The sequence below is a fragment of the Leptopilina heterotoma genome, unplaced genomic scaffold, assembly GCF_015476425.1.
Source record: "Leptopilina heterotoma isolate Lh14 unplaced genomic scaffold, ASM1547642v1 Lhet_106, whole genome shotgun sequence".
In the NCBI taxonomy this organism is placed as follows: domain Eukaryota; kingdom Metazoa; phylum Arthropoda; class Insecta; order Hymenoptera; family Figitidae; genus Leptopilina; species Leptopilina heterotoma.
In genome coordinates, this window is record NW_025110823.1 from 581 (window position 1) to 22119 (window position 21539).

Sequence of the window (21539 nt, forward strand, 5' to 3'; positions counted from 1 at the left end):
AGTAGAACTCGCAGTAAAATATTCACTGTCATTATCGACTTCATCACACCTCCATCAACATTTCTTACAAAACTTCCTTTGCAGATTTGAAAAACCATTTCGTAACATTAATCCATTACTTGCTGCACACCATTTATTACATAGAGTATGGTAGGTACATACATATGCCGATGATTCCAATTTAAGTTTTTTAAGCGAAGGACAATTAAAATCTTCAAGGTTTCGTACATTAATTACATATCTTTCAAGCAATTTCTTTTTCTCCAATCCCTTTACATAAATCGTACGAGCACCAGCTAACAAATCTTGTAGAAGTGATTTGTAATTGGTCATATGGCACATCGCCGGCAGTCCATTTAGTCCATGATAGTTGTGCATCAACCACATATTTTCACTCTTATATCGTCCAGGTAGAGAACTCCAACTGCATGGTGGTTCAAACAGGAATACCATCGGTTGAGCATCTTCTTCGAGAGGAATAATGGCCAGCTCCTTGAAGATGAAGTCGTTGTAGGGTTTCTTGAAGCCTTGGATGTCCACAATGAAGTCCATGGTTGCAGCAGAATGAGAATTTCTGTGTTAATTCTTCACTTTTATACTAGCGGTTTACCCCCACTACTTATGTTACTTTCTTAACCAGACCGCTGATTGGTTTATACTGTATAATACGATCATGAAGAATCAAGCAATATGCCGCTGTATTGGCGGGAAAATTTACACTAGATTCAAATTCCAATCTCACATCTACAGAAGCTTGTTTAAGAAATTCATTTTGCTTTGAGCAATCTATAACAGCCAATGGTGCATAATCTTTAAAATCTTTTCTAGATAATATGGGCTCAGAATCTTTTCCATAATATGATGTTTGAAAATTACAATACATGTCATAGAGTATAGAGAATTTGTTTTGATTAAAATTTAAATTTAAACTACCATATGGATAGTACTGTGAGTTTAGAAAAAGTTTTACGTTCACGAGATTACAGGCATCAAAAAGGTTTGCATATCTTGCATGATTATCTTTTCTATTTGTTTGAAAACCAAGGATAACATATCGAGGTTTCTCAACCTGTGTAGATGTTTTTACAGTCCAGACATGTTTCTGAGTTGCAGGTATAAGTGGATATTCATACAGTTCCCATGATCTAAAACTCATACTTATAAGTGGATCTTTTTCAATAAATTTCAACAATTCAATTTTTTGACGATCACCAACAAACAAATATGGAATCATCCATTCAATTTTATTAATTACAATTTTAAATTCTTCACGTTCAACTCCAAGAATATTAACCACAGCATTAAGATCTGTACGAGATCTTGTTAAAATAAGTTCATGTTTTGCATTTACAACAATTTTTCGATAATCTTCAGCAAATCCAAGAATCATGCTTAATGGTATATTTACATCAAAATATCCAGCATCATCCGTTACTCTACTAGTATCATCAAAATTTAGATGACCAGCATTCTCAGCATACATAAATTGATTAGGTGTTTGTGAAATGTAAAATTTCATGTTGGTTGAGATACCAACATTTTTGCAACCATCAATTTCAACACCATTAAGTTCATAACGTATATCATTAAATAAATGGCAAATTCCATTGCTAGTTATTTTTGTGTTTGTGACATTGGTATTATCAGGTTTTGAAATTCTTCCATGTATATGTAATGTACTTTTACAGGGTAAAATATACAAATCTTGATGTTGTACTGCAATTCTAATCTCATCACTGTTATTAAATGCTGATGAAACATATGGTTGATGAGAATGAATCTCATAATGTGCTAATGAATCATCATATTTCACAGGGCTTAGTATATTCAAAGTCTCTGCCATTTTGATTGCAACAACAGCAAATAAAAAGTGCACTAATAAAAGGTTTTATTTTCTTCTTCTTCTCTCTTGACGAATTTTCAGACCGAGCTGTTTCAGAAAACGTATGTTCTGAGATGTTAATCTCTTGCGAACTGGATCGAGACTGAATGTTTTCTGACATTTTGACTCGTTTATATAACTTCCACCAGATTTTCTGTCAAACACAATGCCCATTACGTTGTTTTCACGTGTAGTCTAATTGTTATTGTTTCACCTCTGAAATTTACTAAATCTCCGTCCTGATCAACAATTCTGAGTTGAATATTACGTATTGTCTTCACGGCGACTGGAAGATAAATGACGTGTGAAGGTACTTCTACAATCTTATATCCAGCTGGTACTATTGGAAAAAACTCGTGAATGGTATGGACTTTTTTATTATTAATATATGCACCAGTTGTAATACTACATTCTACTCGGATAGAATTTACCTTGAGTATAGATACTGGTAAATCAGATGTATGAGTTTTATTAGGTTCTAATTGTCGTGGTGCAAATCCCAATAGCTGTCCAATAGAATCTTTTTTTTCAAAATTTATTTTAAGACTGCTTCGTATTTCACTACGTAGGGTATTATTATTAGGTTTTATACTTATAGCTTTAGTTCCATTAGCAACAGAATGTTGAATATATTTTTCAATATCTTCAATTTCATAACTGCCAGGTGGAATAGTGATTACTTGATTACCAATATAAAATTTATTCTTTCCTTCATCAATATTAGGAATTGAATTGAATGTTAAAAGTTCTACAAGTCCAAGAATATAGTTTTTTTTAGGTAATAATTCAATTGGTGGAAAATATTCAGCCTCTAATACCGATGAACTACCAGATATTGTTATAGTAAACGATTCATCCATGATGAAGTCTTTTTGAAAACTGATTAATAAAACTTTTTTACTTCATTTATATAGACTTTTTATTCACTTCAATTTGTTTACATAAAAATTTGAGACACAAATGACCACAATTAAAAGTACCATAATCTTGATAATTTTCATAATTATACATTATTAAAATATCATCACCAAAATAGTTGACAAGCTCCAATGGTGGTTGAAGATTTCCAAAACTGTCAAAGTACACTACATTGTTATTAACCTTTTTATATGCTACCCAATGTGTTCCAGGACCGTTTTTATCGTCAAGGTTAATAATCGCTGACTCAATCTTTCGAGGTCCTCTTTTTGGTAATTCATTTCGCATAAAAACACCTCGAAAATAAGGAATATTTAACTCCTTAGAGTACTTGAGTAAATCATAGTTTGTTAATGCACGTTGAGGAATTTTTACGTTTTTTTTTTTCTCATTCCTTGTCCTCTTTGATAGGGTTTTAAGTTTAGTCCTAACCCTTGTCGATACGGTTTTAAATGCATTCCTTGTCCTCTTTGATAGGGTTTTAAGTGAAGTCCTAACCCTTGTCGATATGGTTTTAAATGAAGCCCTTTTCCAAGTGCAACAGATTCCATTGTTCTATTGTGACGTTGAGCTTCTTTCAATTGTTCTTTAGCTGCACTCGCTTCATTTATAGCTTTTTTTATTCCAGCAGCTCCTCCAGCAAGAGCTCCAAGAGCACTTAAACCAGCAAATATTGGAATTAATGGTAAGATACCACCAACTTTTGAAGGTATTGATAAAATGCGAGGTGGTGAAATTTTCTTTTTACCACCTGCTTCCTTGATAGCTTTTCTAGCAGATTTAACAGCAGCAAGAATTGTGGTTCGAGCATCATTTCCAGGAATTATTGATTTTCTAGCAGCAGTAAGAATTTTTGTTAATGCAGTTCGTTTTTTACAAATTCCTTTTCTTTTCTTGTTTCTTCTTCTACTTCTTTTCTTATTCTTCTTCTTTCCCCTTCCAATTCCCATACCAAATTTAGATTTTACTTTCATAGCGTTAGTTACTGCGTAAGCTGCAGCTCTCTCACCGTAGCTTGCGTCAGGAGCCCAAACACGTTGCCAAGCTTTATCCGCTAGGACTCTATCAGCAATGTTTCTTGCTTCAACGCTTTCTCGATTCTGAGAATATGAAATATCGTGCTGCTTACAAGCTGCGTCTAAAGGATTTATTCCTAGATCACCACGTGCTAAACGTTTTGCTAATTTTGTGCCTGGTCCACAGTATTGATAACCAGGCAGATGAAATTCAAATGGCAACTTATTAATGAGACTATTAACTAGACCTTTACCTCGAATTCTGCGATGTACAATCATACTGTACTCTACGGCAGTTGAGATTAGAATGACTTGAAAAGTATATAAACCCAATATTTATACTTTTCCATCAGTCTGCCTCATGATGCGATTCGATAAACAACCTCAAAAACTTCCAGTTGTAAATCTGGATACCATTGTTGAACAACAAGAGAAAAAAATAAAACGTCATGGTAGTTTACTATCGGGTAGTATTCGCGGTATATTCTGTGGACCATCTAATTGTGGAAAAACAAATGTACTTTTATCTCTAATATTAGATCCTAATGGTTTAAGATTTGACAATATTTATCTTTACTCAAAATCACTGCAACAACCAAAATATAAATTTTTGGAGCAAGTTGTGAGTAAAGTTGATGGGGTTGAATATTTACCATTTAGTGAACATGAAGAGGTAATTTCTCCTCAAAATGCAAAGCCAAATTCTATATTTATATTTGATGATGTTGCGTGTGAAAAGCAAGATAATATAAGGGCTTTCTTTTGCATGGGTAGACATGTAAGTGTTGATAGTTTCTATCTATGTCAGACTTATGCAAGAATTCCAAAACATTTGGTGCGAGATAATGTTAATTTGCTAGTTCTTTTTCGTCAAGATGAAAAGAATTTAAAGCATGTGTATGATGATCATGTAAATACGGATATGACATTTTCTCAATTTCGAGAATTGTGTTCAGCTTGTTGGAATTCTGACAAATATGGCTTTGTTGTAATTGATAAGGATAGAAATATGAATGAAGGAAGATATAGGAAAGGTTTTGATTGTTTTGTTTCACTATAAATAAGAACAATTATTAAATTTATTTTAGTTCAAGTTGAGACCTTGTTACATCAAGATGTATAATAAAGAAAAAGAATATTTACGTCAAATTGCCAAAGCAAGTGAGGCAATAAGACGTAAGCATCGCATGTTTAAATTAGGAAAAGAAGATGCTGAAAATATCTTGACTACAACATTCAAACCTATAGTTGAACCTTTACAAAAAATTATTTCTATAAATGATATTAAACTTGAAAATGCCGACATTGAAAAGAGAGAAAAGAGAGAAAAGAAAGTTGAAGAGGAATATAATGGTGAAAATGATTATGATGATGTTGAAGATGATTTTATGGGTTTTATGAATGCTAATCAGATTGATAAAACAATAATTCCAGACTTTGAATATGATAAAGTACTAGGAAAATATATTTACTTGATAAATCACAATAGAAAGCAATGTTTGGATCAAATTTATGGAGTATACAAAAATGAAAATGGATCGCTTATGATGGGTGATACACCAATATATTTTAAAGATAATGTTGTAAATGTTGGAAACAAACGTTTTAATATTACCACTGGATTGTTGGAACTTTTATTTAAAAATAAAACAAAAGACGCATACATTAGTGAAGATGACATGAATAATTATAAACAAATTCTTATTATGTCAAATGCACACAAAAGAAAATATAAATCTTCTGAACCCATCAATACAAGTAAAAGTTTAAAGTACAGTAATATTATATCCAAACTTTTTCCAAATAATAATGGAACTTCTAAAGAGCAATTAAAAACTGGTACATCTCTTCCAAAGTTTATGATTACAAAGCAAAATTTTCAACCAGACTACATTTATTGGGATGATCCAAATGAGTTAGTTGAGCGTTTAAAATTGCTTACTGCATCTCAAGAAGCTGGTAATCCAAGTCACAATAATGAAATTATGTCCATTATTGAGGAGTTACGGGAAGCTAAAATTATATATTAGTAATTGTTTTCTCGAGTTGAGATCAGTTTCAAAATGAGCATCGATGTATTCGGACATCCTCTTAATCGAGGAGGAACAACTGTAGCAAAAAGAGGACCACCTGGACCACCAGGAGTTGGCTTTAAGATTAATTCACAAGGCGACTACGAAGTTGAAGGAAGAAGAATTTGCAGCGTTGCAAATGCTGAAGAGGAGGGAGACGTAGTTAATTTATTTATTGCTCGGAGTATGATAGAAAACGAAGTAAGACCAGTGCATGATATCACATCTTCATTACGATCAGATATTGATAAGAGTAACGTTTTGTTAAAAATTATTGAATCGTCTACAGTAGAAAATTTACAAAATATTCAAAAACAAATAAATCAAGATTTATCCTATCGAAACGCTGAAATTATTGGTGAATTAGATACTCGTTTAAGAGCTCTCGAAAGTGACATCAGAAACCTTGAAAAGCAATTAAATAAAAATATTTTAATTGTTGACGACAGTCAAGTGTTGATAAAGACGTTTGGGGACTCTGTAGCAGAGAAATTAAAAAATATTGAAAGACAAATAAGTCCAGATTTGTCATATCGAAACGCTGAAATAATTAGTGAATTGGATGCTCGTTTAAGAACTTTGGAAAATGAATGATAAAAAATTAACAGTAGTGCATGAGCTTCATACACAAGCTCGAAAAAATTATCCTCGACGTCGAGTAGAAATGCGTGGTATTGATGATACTTGGCAAGCTGATTTAGTAGAAATGATACCCTACTCTAAAGTAAATAAAGGATTTAAGTACTTACTTACAGTTATAGATATTTTCTCAAAGTATGCTTGGGCTGTTCCAGTAAAGAGTAAAAGTGGAAAAGATGTTGTTGAAGCAATGAAATCTATATTTGCAAAGAAACGTATTCCAAAAAACCTGCATTCAGATAAGGGAAAAGAATTCTACAATTCCCAATTTGAAGCATTAATGAAAATGCATAAAATTAATTTTTATTCAACATACAGTAATCTGAAAGCGTCCATTGTTGAACGATTTAATCGAACACTCAAGAGAAAAATGTGGATGCAGTTTAGTTTACGAGGCAATTACAAGTGGTATGATATATTATCAAATCTGATTGCTAATTATAATGATTCCAAACATCGAACAATTGGAATGAAACCGAAAGATGTAACTTCAGAAGATGTTGATACTTTAAAAGGAAGATTTTTAAAATTAAGGAAAATACCGCAGCGAAGACCAAAGTTTAAAATTGGTGATAACGTACGAGTCAGCAAATTCAAAAACGTCTTTGAAAAAGGTTATACTCCAAATTGGACAACTGAAATATTTACCATTGACAAAATTGCATCAACTACACCTGTGACTTACAAACTCAAGGATTACCAAGATCAACTAATCAGTGGTGGATTCTATGAAGAGGAACTTCTTAAAGTAAAATATGCGGATATATATCTTGTAGAAAAAGTTTTAAAGACTCGTGGAAATAAAATATTTGTAAAATGGTTAGGCTTTGATAATTCTCATAATAGTTGGATAGATAAAGCAAATCAACAATGAATCATTAATGAATCAACAATGAATCATTAATGAATCATTAATGAATCAATAATGAATCAACAATGAATCAACAATGAATCATTAATTAATCAACAATGAATCATTAATGAATCATTAATAAATCAATAATAAATCAACAATGAATCATTAATGAATCATTAATGAATCAACAATGAATCATTAATGAATCATTAATGAATCAATAATGAATCAACAATGAATCAATAATGAATCAACAATGAATCAACAATGAATCAATAATGAATCAATAATGAATCAATAATGAATCATTAATGAATCAATAATGAATCAACAATGAATTAATAATGAATCAACAATGAATTAATAATGAATTAATTATACATCAATGTTAAATTAATAAAATAAATGTAAAACTTTTAAGGTAATAAATAAATAAAACCAATTATACATATTACAAGTATATGTTTATTTAATATTATTATTTACATTTGAACACACAAACACATACACACATTGACAAGTCGTTGACATTCATACTTCATCATCATTTCTCTTTATTTTATAATGTCCCCAAGCGAGAGTGTCGCTACTTTCTGGTAACAAATAACGCTTGTTATCCATCGGACTTAAAGCTACTTTAATTTGTTTAACAGTTTCAACTTTGTGTAATCGTGATCTGATAACATGTTGAGTTCTCATTTGAATTGAATAGTTATGTAAACAATCAATATAATCATCAAATTCTATATCTTTCTTCACAACTGATGCTTTTACACCTTTTGCTTTTTTCGTAAAATCTTGACCATTTACACGAATACTGTACATTTTACTCCGCAAGCCAACAAATTCAGTAATAATTTTTCCACTACACTCATCTTTCATGAGTCCAAGTATTTTATTGTTGGCTTGCGGAATATTATAAATATTATCCTTTGGATAGTCTGACGTATCAAATTTGTGAATATCTTCCCTCATATCAGCAAAAATGTCATCACATTTTAATTCGTAAATTAAGCTATCCGTATCTGTGTACATCAATTTGCAAGATTTACCATACTTTTTTAACATATAATCATAATGAAAGTCATAAATAAGCATCTTTGACAAATCAAGTACCGAAAAGCCAATGTAAATTGGTTTGTTCATTAAAATTTCTGTTTTTCTAAGTTCAATCGCTACTAAATTTTCATTAAATATTGACCGACTGTGAAAGTTGGGTTTGGAAATGAGAGCCTCAGCACCATAGCGACCATTCCATTTAGTTACAAGTTTGACGTCGACATGTTTCCGAACATTTTCCATCGTTTTTCCATATACAGCATTATTCATGAGTTTAAAAAGGTTCTTTTCAAATTCATTTTTTGCCTTAGCTCTCATCGAAGTATTGAAATCTATATATGACTTAAGCCATGTTGATTGATTGAATTTCATGATTCTATGAATTTTTACTAACTTTAACCCATTAGCTATAACCTGTTTCAATACCCTGCAATGAATAATATATTTCCGCTTATGATTCAAAGTTGTCAAAAGTTTCGCTTGCTTTAATTCTGATGGTGGATTTGTGTGTTCAGAACAAAATGGGAAATCACTGTGACTGTCATGCAAATCTTGCGGATAATCTAAATCAACTTCTAAAATGTAGCTAAAAGCTTCATCATCTTGAATATTAAAATCAAAATCATCTGAAACCGGAATCCACTCAAATCCACCATAAGGAAGTGGTTGGACCATACCCCACCCATACAAATTGTTTGCATCAAAATACATAATATACTTGATTTCCTCATTCTCATTAAAATTTTCCATAAAAGGGTTATTAGCACAAGCATAACGATTGCTACATTGACTAATACCTCCTCGCACACCACGTTCAAAAAACATTAGCTTATCAATGTCTGTAAGCAGTTCTAACCTCACTTTAGTACATTTTAACATCGCATCCCACGTCAATCCTGGTGTTGTATAGTAGTGAGCAGGATCAAGTCCATAAGCGAGTAGGCATTGATCTCTGAAATTTTCAAAGATATCCGTTAATAACAGGACATCAGTTTTCATGTATAAATCTACATATTCTCCGAGATTAGAACAATTAAATGTAGACCATACACGTTGAGCATGTAAATAATCATCATCAGAAATCCCACTATCATTTAATGTACTATAAAAATTTTCTTTATCTGGTAATCTAGTTTCTTTCAACTTTACTAGATTATCTAAATATTCGTAAGGTAAAACTCCTTTACGTGTTAATAAATTTATTTCCTCTAAAGTGAAGTTAGAAAAAGCTTGTTTGACAATTTTATATTCTGTAAGGTATGATGCTAATTTTTCTAAAGATGATGCCATGAATTTGAAAGAGTCGATAAATCGAAATTTAATTTCAGTTCCTTTTACATGCTTGCTAAATGAAATATACTTTTCTTTATTTAACGGTAATAGTTCAATTCTGCCTTCAAATTCTAAGCAAATATCTTCAATTATAAAATGAGCATCATACCCACTTAAATTATGAAATACAACAGGTATTACTCGTGAATCTTGATAATTTAAATTACATGCTTCATGTGCAGGGCCTCGATATTTACCTGTTAAATGTGAATGATCTCGAACTTTCTTGTCAAGTGAAGAAATTTGCCCATCACAAATGTGACATGTTGTTGATACTGCAAATTTCTCAATTTCCTCTGCTGTCAATCTATCCATTGGAATTGGATTTTTCATAATTGCGTCAACGTTTTGAGCAATTTTCTGCAACACCTGGGAGAACCACTTGGCAGGATTCACTCCTTCTGGACTTGAATTATAACCGGAAAGTGAGTCATCATAGCTGCATTTAATATAATATCCAATGCTCAACATTTCATGTCGTTGAATAATTTCTGTATTAGTATTATTTTCCTCATCTCTAACAGGTTTTAGAAGGCACTCACAATCTGCATAGATTACAAATGGAACTTTTTCTTTATTTCCATGATTTTTAAAATAAATGAAATTCTTTCCGGGTTTGGGTAGGTTAATTCTGCATTCATTTAATTTTTGACACTCGTCTACGTGTTTAGTTAGTTTTTCCTCCGTGGTAAAGTAATGAAGACATCGGTCGCAAATGTATTTTTTACTTCTGTTTTTAGAGACTTGAGAACTCACGAGACGAGACAAATTCTTGATCCACACGTAGTGATAATCTAGTGAGATGACTTGATTATTATCATCATCATTATCACTAGAACCCTCATCTTCATAATGACTTTCAACTCTTAACAAATTGACATGCTTCTCCTTTTTCTCAGCAGTCAAGTGCAATGGAACAGTAATAAAATTCTTGCCTTTTAATCGCAGTCCATATAAATTTATGGAGATTTCATTATTTTGTTTCTCAAATTTCGAAATATCCTTTAGTTTTAAAGGAAAATCTATTCCATCACAGTTTAATTCATTTTCAAATTCATAATAATTGGAGAGATCTGTTGGATGATTATCTTGTTGGTGAAGAGCTGATAACACAGCCCACTTGAAACATTTTTGATCATAATTTCTAACGTTGATGCAAGCTTTTTTTAATTTTATTTGACGTGGTAACTCAATGTATGAACCTACACGTATCGCATTGTACTTATTTATATTAATTTCTAATTTCATTATGGAATGTAAAGTCCATTGTGATTCCTTCTCTGCAAACTCCTCCACTTTCTGCAATATTGGCTCCTTAATATTCTTGTTGTACCAATCATTTAAAACTGTTGTTGGGAAAATTTGTTCATTTTTTACGTTGAAATATTTTGATTCAATTTTTTCTTCATCATTTGCAACTTTCCTAAATTTTGCAGCAAGAACAGCATAAACTTTTAGTGGTCCATGTCTCTTAATAATATCTGGGATATGTTCTTCGAAAAGTATGCAAGCATCATCTAAAAATGCTTTTACATCTATATGTATCAAGTTAATAATGAAACTAGTTTGAAGACGACATTTGAAAGCACTCTCGCAATTGCTCCAACGAACACGATCCGTAATGTTATCCATTTCTGCAGCTGGAGATTCTGATTTTTTTGAATCTTCCCCCATTCCAAATCCTTGTTTCAAATAAAATTCAAACTTTGTATTTAGACAAATAAATTGCTGAATTAGGTTAAGACATTTTTGGCTTCCTGCTGAAGAATTAGGTTCATTTAATATTTCCCTTAAATTCGCAATATATTTTTCACACGTAGTCATCCATCCTGCGATGTTTTGAGTCCAGTCGATTTCCGTTCTAGTTGAGTTCACCAAATTAAAGCCATCTTCTGCAGCATGAAGAATACTTTCAATCTCCTGAAGAAGCGATGAATTGGATTTTCTCAACTTTTCTGCAACCTCAGGCTTCAAGTTTATTTTTCCCTGTCGTTTACCAGCCATTCTACAATTTAAAGAAAAAATATTTTTTTTTTAAATTCAGTTTTTCAAAATTTATTTTATAGTTTAAATATATTGTTTAAGATATAATTCAAACTATAAAGTCTTAACAAATTTTGATATAAAATCTTACTCTGAAAATTGTATTTAAAAGCTGCTAAAATGAACGGTGCTGCCACCTAAAATTACAACGATGCTGCCTACTGCTGCGCGTCACCTAAGCATTCAACGGGGTCTCCCTTCTACACGTCACAGCTAGTGCCGACTTGTAGCGGTGGAGCCTTTCTCTTTCCGCTGCGTTGAGACTCTATCTCCCTCTCACTCTCTCTCACGTCAACTCCTTCTGACGGTGCTCTCCTACGCCGGGACTCTCTCTCGCTCACTCCTTCTCTCTCTCACGCCAAGGTGCTCTCCTCTCCTCTCTCCTACGCTGGGACTCTCTCTCTCTCTCTCTCTCTCTCTCTCTCACTCTCTCTCTCTCGCTCTCTCCTTCTCTCCAACTTTGCATATAATATTCTTCTGCTGCTTGATCCTCTCTGCTTCTGCTGGTTGACCCTCTCTGCCTCTGCTGGTTGACCCTCTCTGCCTCTGCTGGTTGACCCTCTCTGCCTCTGCTGGTTGATCCGGTTGACTCGAAGACGCTGCTACGAATGCTAACTCCATTGAATTCTGGATATTTATACCCAAACACACGGATTCACACATAGCAAATTGCACTAGTAAAAAGGGTTAGGTTAAAAATTAGGGTTAGGTAGAAATTTAACAATTTCAAATATACGCGCCATAACCGACTGCAGCGCTAGTGGCGGCCTCGCGAACTAATTTCAAAAACGCGCGCCATTCACCGACTGCAGCGCCAGTGGCGCCTCTAGCGGCAGCCTTGAGAACTATCGCGTAGAACTCACTTTGTTTATCTACTCTTGTCGCATGATAAATTAAAGTAAATTGAAACATATTTTCCTTTTGGAAATTCTATGCTGAGGACACTGATAATAACTTTGAAGTAAAAAGCTTGTAGAGTGCCTAAATTCACAGGTTATTCTTATTTTTATGACATGAAGATTATATTTTGACAATTTCACGTTAGTCAAAGTTATTTACATCCCCAATAAAACACAGGAATAACATTGATATTAATTATTTAACCCCTTGGCTGTCAACGAGATTTCCACTGTTTGGGCCAAAAGTGTGTTGAAAAAATTTTTAATGGATTTTTATGAAACTTGGTACCCTAAGGTTTCTAGGGTCGCTGATTACGAATCTGACATCAGTTTTTCGAAATTCAAAATGGCGGATACAAGATGGCGAAAATTTTTTCAAAATTCGTCGAATTTGCTTGTAACTTGTTACTCGGGGGTTTTAAGGGTCGCTGATTACGAATCTAACATTAGTTTTCCAAAATTCAAAATGGCGGATCCAATATGGCGGACAACGAAATAAAAAATTGATCATATTGGCTTGAAACTGAATACTTGGAGATTTTCAGGGTCGCTGATTACGAATCTGAAATCAGTTTTTCAAAATTCAAAATATCTGGTTCAATATGGCGGAAAATTTTTTAAAATTTATTGAATTTGTATGAAACTAGTTAATCTGACATCAGTGTGATAATTTTTGGTGAAATCAAATTTCGATAAATACCCTGAAAAACTAATGTCAGATTCGTAGTCAGCGACCCTAAAAACCCCCGAGTATTCAGTTTCAAGCCATTATAATTAATTTTTTATTTTGTCGTCCGCCATATTGGATCCGCCATTTTGAATTTTGGAAAACTAATGTTAGATTCGTAATCAGCGACCCTTAAAACCCCCGAGTAACAAGTTTCAAGCAAATTCGACGAATTTTGAAAAATTTCCGCCATCTTGTATCCGCCATTTTGAATTTCGAAAAACTGATGTCAGATTCGTAATCAGCGACCCCAAAAACCCCCGAGTACTACGTTTCAAGTCAATCTGATCAATTTTTTATTTTGTTGTCCGCCATATTGGATCCGCCATTTTGAATTTTGGAAAACGAATGTCATATTCGTAATCAGCGACCTCGAAAACCCCTGAGTAACCGGTTTCAGGAACATTTAAGAAGTTTTTAATCACCTTTTTTAAGTTGCGCATATATGCGTCATGAATCACTTTTGGCCAGTTTTGTTTTGCGCATATATGCGTCAGCGACAGTCAACGGGTTAACATCATGCCTCCAAAATCCAAAGATCACGATGGATTCCATAATGAGAACCGCGAAAGAATTTATCTTTTTTGTTTAAAGAAATACAAGAAAAATGATAAAGATTAATGGAGCTTTAAAGGATCATATTCGAAAAATTCTTACTTATGATGTAGAAGATCATCATCCAAGCGTTGTTTGCAATTCCTGCAAAATCCTTGGTTACCAGTCGCTCAAAGATAATGGAAAGGATGTGAATTTAAAAGTACATAACTATTCAAAGTTTGGATTAGTAGATCGAAATACCAGGAGCAAAGAAAGTAAAGTATGAAACTGTGACTATGTAATTTAGTGAGAAAACCGGGACACATTAACTTTGCAAAAAATAAATCAACAGCAAAAAAGGACAAAATATTGTTGTAGGAAAACCACATTTTTCTTAAACACGGAATTTGGAGGAGCACATTATGAATGGTTTATTTCTGAAGCAGACAGAACACTTAGTGTGCCATTTAATAAAAGATATTTCAAGCTCGAAAAACGGAATTAATTCTGAAAAAATACAATTGCTTTATCACAGAAACGTGAAAGCCTTAAAAAATTTCTTTAAATGTTTGGAACAATCAAAAGATGTCGTAAAAATTGGGACAAATTGTGGTCTTTCAACTAAAACAGTATACAGCATTGCAAGTGCCTTTCGTGTAGCAACAAATGATAGAAATTTGTTTGAACCAAATTTAAAAGAAAAATATAAAAATTCAAATCATACTCTTGATTCTATTTTAGTGTGAAAGAATGTATCGTAGTAAGTAATAAAGTATTAAATATAAGCAAAATACAAAAAGAGAAGTTGACGGAATACATTTAAAGTTCGGAATAGTTGGTGGAGCAGGATTTTTGAAAGTTTGTCTATCGATACAGTCGACTATAATTGAGTCAGACATTGAAAATGTAAAGTGTAGGCAGAAATATTCCGATGGCGTGATGGCAAAGAATTTTAAGGATTCTGGTATAAAAAAGTTGTTCCTCATTGCGATAATCGCTCAAACGCAAGAAAACTATGAAAATGTTTCACTGTTGTGGTCATTGCTAAATCTTCAAGATTTAAAATAAACAATAGCTACTGACTTAAACCTTGCCAACATTTTAGCAGGAATCACGTCTCACCCCAGTAGTTTTCCTTGTACGTAAAGTACTGCCTCCAAAAGTGAACTGCATAAATTTGGAGACTATAGGACTATTAAAAATTGTAAAGAAAATTATTCAGCTTGGCAAAATAGTGGAAGTCAAAAATCAACAATGAAGAATTACAACAATTGCATTCATGAATCCATAATTTCTTTGGAAAATTGTTGCACACAAATATTGGAAATAATTCCTCCACCTGAACTACATCTAATGCTGGGAGTTGTGAACACTATTTACAAAAATATGTTACAAGAATTCCAATATGACAGTATTAAATGAGCTAAGATTAGCAATGTTACTCGAGAGTTCGTATATGGAAGTCCTGCGTTTACTGGTAACTCTTGTAAAATTCTTTTGGACAGGATTGATTTGTTACGCAGCATATTGTTTAAAATAGGTAACTTGTTCAAAAAATTTACAATCAGTTGTCGATTCATGTTTTTCTTCGATTTAAACCGAATTATAACGAATATACTTCTTCGTTTCAAAAAAGCTACTGTGATTTGAAAATTTCAATCTGAAGCCCACGCTGTATTTTTTCATGTTGCTGATTTTTATAGCAGAACAAAAAAATCGTTTGGATTTTTCAGTGAACAAGCCATCAAATCAGCACATTCTGATTTCTCAAAAATTTGGGCTACCTATAAAGTCTCCCATTCACATCCTCTTTATTCAAGTAACTTATTCAAAGTAGTGCAAGAATATAATGATCGACATGTATAATTTGCATACATGTATGTATACTATGTACATATATTTATTACATTGATTGTTAAAATATGTATATGTGTATAATTCTCGAGAAATAGGGCATTTTTACTTCTCCACCTTTTATAACTTCAAGATGATTATACTTAAAAAATTTTGTAAACAAAATTACACAATTGTTACGTTCTATGGACTACACATAATTATTTTAAATTCTATTTATTAAATAAATTAATATTTAATAAATAAAATTATGCGTGTGATTTGAACCTAGGCTCTCGCCTAATAGTTCGGGACACTTCAAGTTTAATTTTGTTTTAGTGTTGGTTTTAGGATTCTTAATTTAAAAGGAATGAAAACAAGAAAATACCACCAATTAAGTGGCAACTAACAGTTTTCTGTAACACGGGTTAAAATATTTTAGGAATCAGATAATTTTAAAGAATAATTATTATCATTTTGAATTTTACTCACTTTTTATTTTAAATTATGTAAAAGTTGTTGCTTTTCCTAAAACGTGAAATAATAATGTTGAAATAATATTTTTGTTGAATTCGAATTTTTGGAACTTGTGAATTGGACTTTAAGATTTAATATTATGGACACTTGTGAATAAGACAAGAAGACTAGAAACAGGAGGTCCAAGTGCGGTAGTGGGGGTACGTGAAAGGCTGAAAAGCCATGAGCCGCAGTAGCCTTCTGCGCATATTACCTACAGGTGGTAATTAAAAAAAATAGATATTCATTTTATCGATTCATATATGTATATATACATATATGAATATATATAATATATATATATATATATATATATACAAATCAGTGTTTAATATTTATGCTGAATTACCACCAGGTGGTAAATTAAAAGTAGTCTGCGCAGAAGGCTACCGCGACTCAGGACTTGTTCAGTTTGCTCGGCCTCTTTCGGGAAACCATATTCGTACGTATTCGGCCTGTACCCCCACTACCGGAGTTGGACCTCCTGTTTCTAGTCTTCTTCGAATGAGACTTGAAATTTTCTATTTAGAATAAGCACTACTTTTCAAATGGAATTAAGACTTTTTAAAATTGGATTTGAATTGGATGTATGTTTTAGATACTTTTTGAACTTGGAACTGAGATGTGTCTGGTTTTTAACTGACTTGTCTCTTGTTGTCTTGTGAGGACACTGTTTTTAAGATATTGTCCCCACTAAGATTTTTGGGAGTTTTCAGGTTTTTTGGACAATATTTTTAGGGAGATGGAAAAAAGAGGCTGACTAATTATCAGATTGGTAAAAAGTTAAAAGATTTGATTCTGTCGTTTCGGGATTGGCTCTTCTTGAACCAACCCAGTAAGAAGCGAGGAATTGAAAAGGATTGAAATAATTCAAACTCTGTATGGTGTAGTAGAAATTATCCAATACTTTTGAATGCCATTTCTGTCCAATACTTTTCTATACCATGATAGGACCACGTTTCGTCTAAAAATGAATGCAATTCAATTCTGTTTGTAATTGTTAACAAAGACAAAATTTTTTTCTGAATGCTTTCCAATCCCATCCGAAATTATTACAGCCTGTCATTACATCACTTTTCAATTTTTCATTGGAACCGCGTTTCTGCATGCATTCAAGCAATCTTCTGGATTTTTGTAATTTATAAGATACATACATTGGCAGATTTTGTAAAAAGTGTTTGTGTTCAAAGAAAAACTTGCTGAAAAATTGATTGTTTACCAATTTTACGTCATTTAAACGAGTCAGGGCCGTTATTCTGTTAGACAATAAATCATAACCTAAAAATTTCAGAGACCTTTAAACACTTTTAACCCTCTTAACTGATAATTTAATAATTATTCCTTTTTAAAATAGCAAATAAAGTCATGAGTGCAGTTATTTGAAAGTAATTGAACATTCTATATGTCAACAATATTAGTATTATATTATTATACTACTGTCGCAGAATTCAGAAGCATAGGGCAGAAATGGTATTCAAAAGGATAGAATTTTTTTAATGCTTCTTAATCTTTGCTTTCTTACTAGGTATTCAAGAAGATTGATATCGTTACTTTTCATATTGCTCTCACTGGATAGAAAAGTATTGGACAGAAATGGCATTCAAAAGAATAGAATATTTTTAATACTTTTCAATTTTTCGTTTCTTATTGGGAACCCTCATAAAGAGGCTGAGTCCTTGAGGGTTGTATCCTATGTCAGTGTCTTTCTAAAATAGTAGGGATATTATTTCACGTTTCTTGAGATTTTACAAAATATTGTTACAAATCTACAGTAGAACCCCGGTTATCCGAGCTAATGTGGACCGGACGTACCTCGGATTAAGAGAATACTCGGATAATACGGACTTTTCTATTTACACTACAATTTAACATTTGCATTTTTTAAATAAGTCTTTTCTACACAAGAGAAAATGATTTTTTTAAATTAGATAATAATTTTAATAATTTATTAAAATAACACAATTTATTTTAAAAAAGTGAAGTATTTATTAGCTAATTATGTAAACATATACATATTTATAACACTTTTTCATTGAATTTAAAATATTATAAGTAAAAAAACACAATAAAATAAACAGCAGTTTTTTTTTAAATATTCTTTGGCGATTCTTAAATAAATTTTTTTTAAAATAACCTTTCATAATGGAAAAATTAATATTTAGAACCTTCTTAAACATTTAGTATTAAAATATCAGAATAGGTATTTAGTAACAATATATAATCAATAGAATTATAATTTTTTACTTAAAAAGCTAGTCATACTGGTTTGCTTCAATCGAGAAGAAAACCGATTTTTCGCTGCAATATCACGCCACTTTTTGACGAGAAACACATCTGCAGGTGTGGCTTCACTTTGCTGCTGTACATACTCCAAAGCTGTCTCAAGACAAGACAAAGCTTGAGAATGAGAAATCTTTTCTTTAATTATTTCTTCATCTGATTCTGAATCTGCCTCTGGAGAAGATTCCTGAACAGCTGCAGCTAGTTCCTCGTCGGTATAATCTAATTCATCGTCGTCTCCTTGAACCCATTCTTCCAAATCGTTTTCTGTTACTTCTTCAATTGATGGCAAGATCCTCATCATTTGAAGTAAAGGCACACTAGGTTCTGCCTCAGATAAATCCTCATTGTCAAAAGAATCGATTAATTTCCGCCATGATCTTTTCAAAGTTATATCTTTCACTTCCTCCCAAGATTGAGCAGCCCAAAATATAACATCTTTTAAATTTATTTTTTTCAAATGGTTCACAAGGTCTTTACCTTCATCTACTGCTTCTAATAATGATTTTTTTCTACCTTAGGTACGAATTCATCATGAAACCATTGTTTAAAAAGTTCTCCATTCATCCACGCACTTTTTTGGTTCTTATAGTAAACTGGCATTGCAGATTTTGAAATATTTTTGAATGCTCGAGGTTTAGCCGATTTTCCAATCACCATAAGTTGCAGTTTGTGACTGCCAGAAGCATTACTGCATGCCATGACGGTAATTCTCTCCTTACTTTTTTTATACCCAGGAGCTGATTCTTCTTGTCGAGATGCCAACGTTTTAGTTGGTAACATTTTATAATTTAGGCCAGTTTCATCACAATTGTAGATCTGTTCGGGACTGTAATTTTCATCTTTAATTTTTTTATTAACTTTCTCTTTAAAATCTGATAAAATCGAATCATTTGCAGATAGTTTCTCTCCACAAATCCTGAGTTCACGCACACCATGTCTATTTTTCCACCTGTTTAACCACCCATTGCTCGCTGTGAAAATTTCAGTTTCATTTGGAAAAAGAGATCTAAGTGACATAGCTTTCGCCTGCAAAATTGGTCCCGAAAGAGGAGTTCCTTTTTCACGTTGTTGTACAAACCATAAAAACAAAGCATCTCCTAACTTTTCATAATCACTTATTTTTAGAGTTTTTCGTGAAGAAGGAGAAAAAGTTTTTTTCGTTTTCCACTGTTCAATTTTATCTCGATTACGCTTCCAGTCTCCAACAGTGACTTCTCCTACACCATATTCTTCTGCAATTTTTTTTAGTGTTTCACCTTTGTCTATACGTTTTAAAGCTTCCCATTTTTCTTCAATCGTTATCAAAACTTTCTTGCGTTTTAATGTAGACATATTGTGACTTGAATTAATGACTTTAATTAATGACTTGAATTAAAAATATTATGCTACAAACAAAAACAAATATGTACAAGAAGCAGACAGCACAGAAAAAAAGATGAGGTAAAGCCTTTTGTATTTCTCTGTAGGTGTCAGCACAATAATTTTCTATAGAAATTTCTTTACCGATATATTGAATAAACTCATCGACAAAACTCGGATAACGCGGACTAGGCTTGAGAGACAACTCGGATTATGCGGACTGGCATTTTCTGACGTGACCTCGGATAACCGAGACCTCGGATAAAGCGAGCTCGGATAACCGGGGTTCTACTGTAGTTATTAATAATTTTTATAGCGTAGTTTAATTGTTTATAATTTTTAAATGCATGTAGGTTTTAGAATTTTAATTTTATCGTTATTTTTAACGTAATTGTCGCATTATTTAATTATTTATTTCTATTTTATAATCATTTATTTTTTATAAATTGTTATTAATAATTTGTGAATTATTATTGCTTTATTGCTTTTATTTATTCTTTGTAGTTATTTATTTGTTATTAATTATTTTATAAACAATAAATATTTATTTATCCCTACTAAAAAATAACACAGCCACACAAAAAAAAATTTTTTTTCTGGCCCGGAGATCACACTATGTGCACTATACGTTTTTGGGGTTGCTGAAACTGAATCCGCGGTCCATTTCACCCCATCACGTTAGGATTCAAAATGGCGGTCCAATATGGCGGACGAAATTTTAAAATTTGATGGTTCCTCATGAAACTTTGTTATCGGGGGGTTTCCCGGGTCGCTGATTACGAATTTGATGTTAGATTTTTAAAATTCAAAATGGCGGATGCAATATGGCGGAACGAAAAATTTAAAATTTGAAGAATTTCTATGAAAATTGGTATGTAGGGGTTTTTGAGGTCGCTGATTATGAATCTGATGTTAGATTTTCCAAATTCAACATAGCGGATCCAATATGGCGAACTAAAATTGTAAAATTTGATATATTTTTGAGAAACTTGGTGTTAAGAGGTTTTTAGTGTCGCTGATTTTCTAAGTTGACATATAATTAAAACACCTTTTTAGTTCATTGATGTAAGTATAACGAGAATATTTTATTAATTGCTGTTTTATTAGTTTTCGAATAGATCTATTCGAAAACAAATAATGATTACTCGAGTAATAAATATCTCTGCATCAGATCTTGCCTGTATCTGCATCCAGGGGGCCCGCAGGCGTCGTCATCATAAGACCGCAGCTCTACATTGGTTGGTGACTTGGCTAATGTGGAGTTTAATGCTACAAGAAAAAAAGACAAACTCGTCTCACAATTACATAACTGTTATTCAGATCGTAACGCCTTTTGTTACATTTGCTCAAAATTCGAAGTCAGTTCTTTGCGGAAAAGCGTTGATGATGAAATTCGTAAAATTTACAAAGAAATTTTTAATTTGGAAATCCATGACCCTGCAAAAATTAACTGGGTTCCCAATATTATCTGCAATTGTTGCAGAAAGATGCTGAATCTTTGGAAAAAAAATAAAAATACAGAGCATATCAAGTACTCTGTTCCAACAATTTGGAGACGTCCTGGCTGT

General features: G+C 32.4%; 3 protein-coding genes across 3 annotated transcripts; 1 reads left to right on the forward strand and 2 right to left on the reverse strand.

The window, feature by feature from the left end:
* Positions 1-619: 619 nt before the first annotated feature.
* Positions 620-1843, reverse strand: LOC122502262. Its single transcript, XM_043612217.1, has one exon. The coding sequence runs from the start codon at positions 1841-1843 to the stop codon at positions 620-622; it is 1224 nt and encodes a 407-aa protein (XP_043468152.1).
* Positions 1844-4931: 3088 nt separating this feature from the next.
* Positions 4932-5846, forward strand: LOC122502272. Its single transcript, XM_043612228.1, has one exon. It carries the CDS (start codon positions 4932-4934, stop codon positions 5844-5846), a length of 915 nt encoding a protein of 304 aa, XP_043468163.1.
* Positions 5847-7852: 2006 nt separating this feature from the next.
* LOC122502254 lies at positions 7853-12155 on the reverse strand. Its single transcript, XM_043612204.1, has 2 exons — positions 11909-12155; positions 7853-11779 (listed from the first exon to the last, which is right to left on the reverse strand). The coding sequence occupies exon 2, from the start codon at positions 11776-11778 to the stop codon at positions 7915-7917; it is 3864 nt and encodes a 1287-aa protein (XP_043468139.1). The 5' UTR covers position 11779; positions 11909-12155; the 3' UTR covers positions 7853-7914.
* Positions 12156-21539: the final 9384 nt, after the last annotated feature.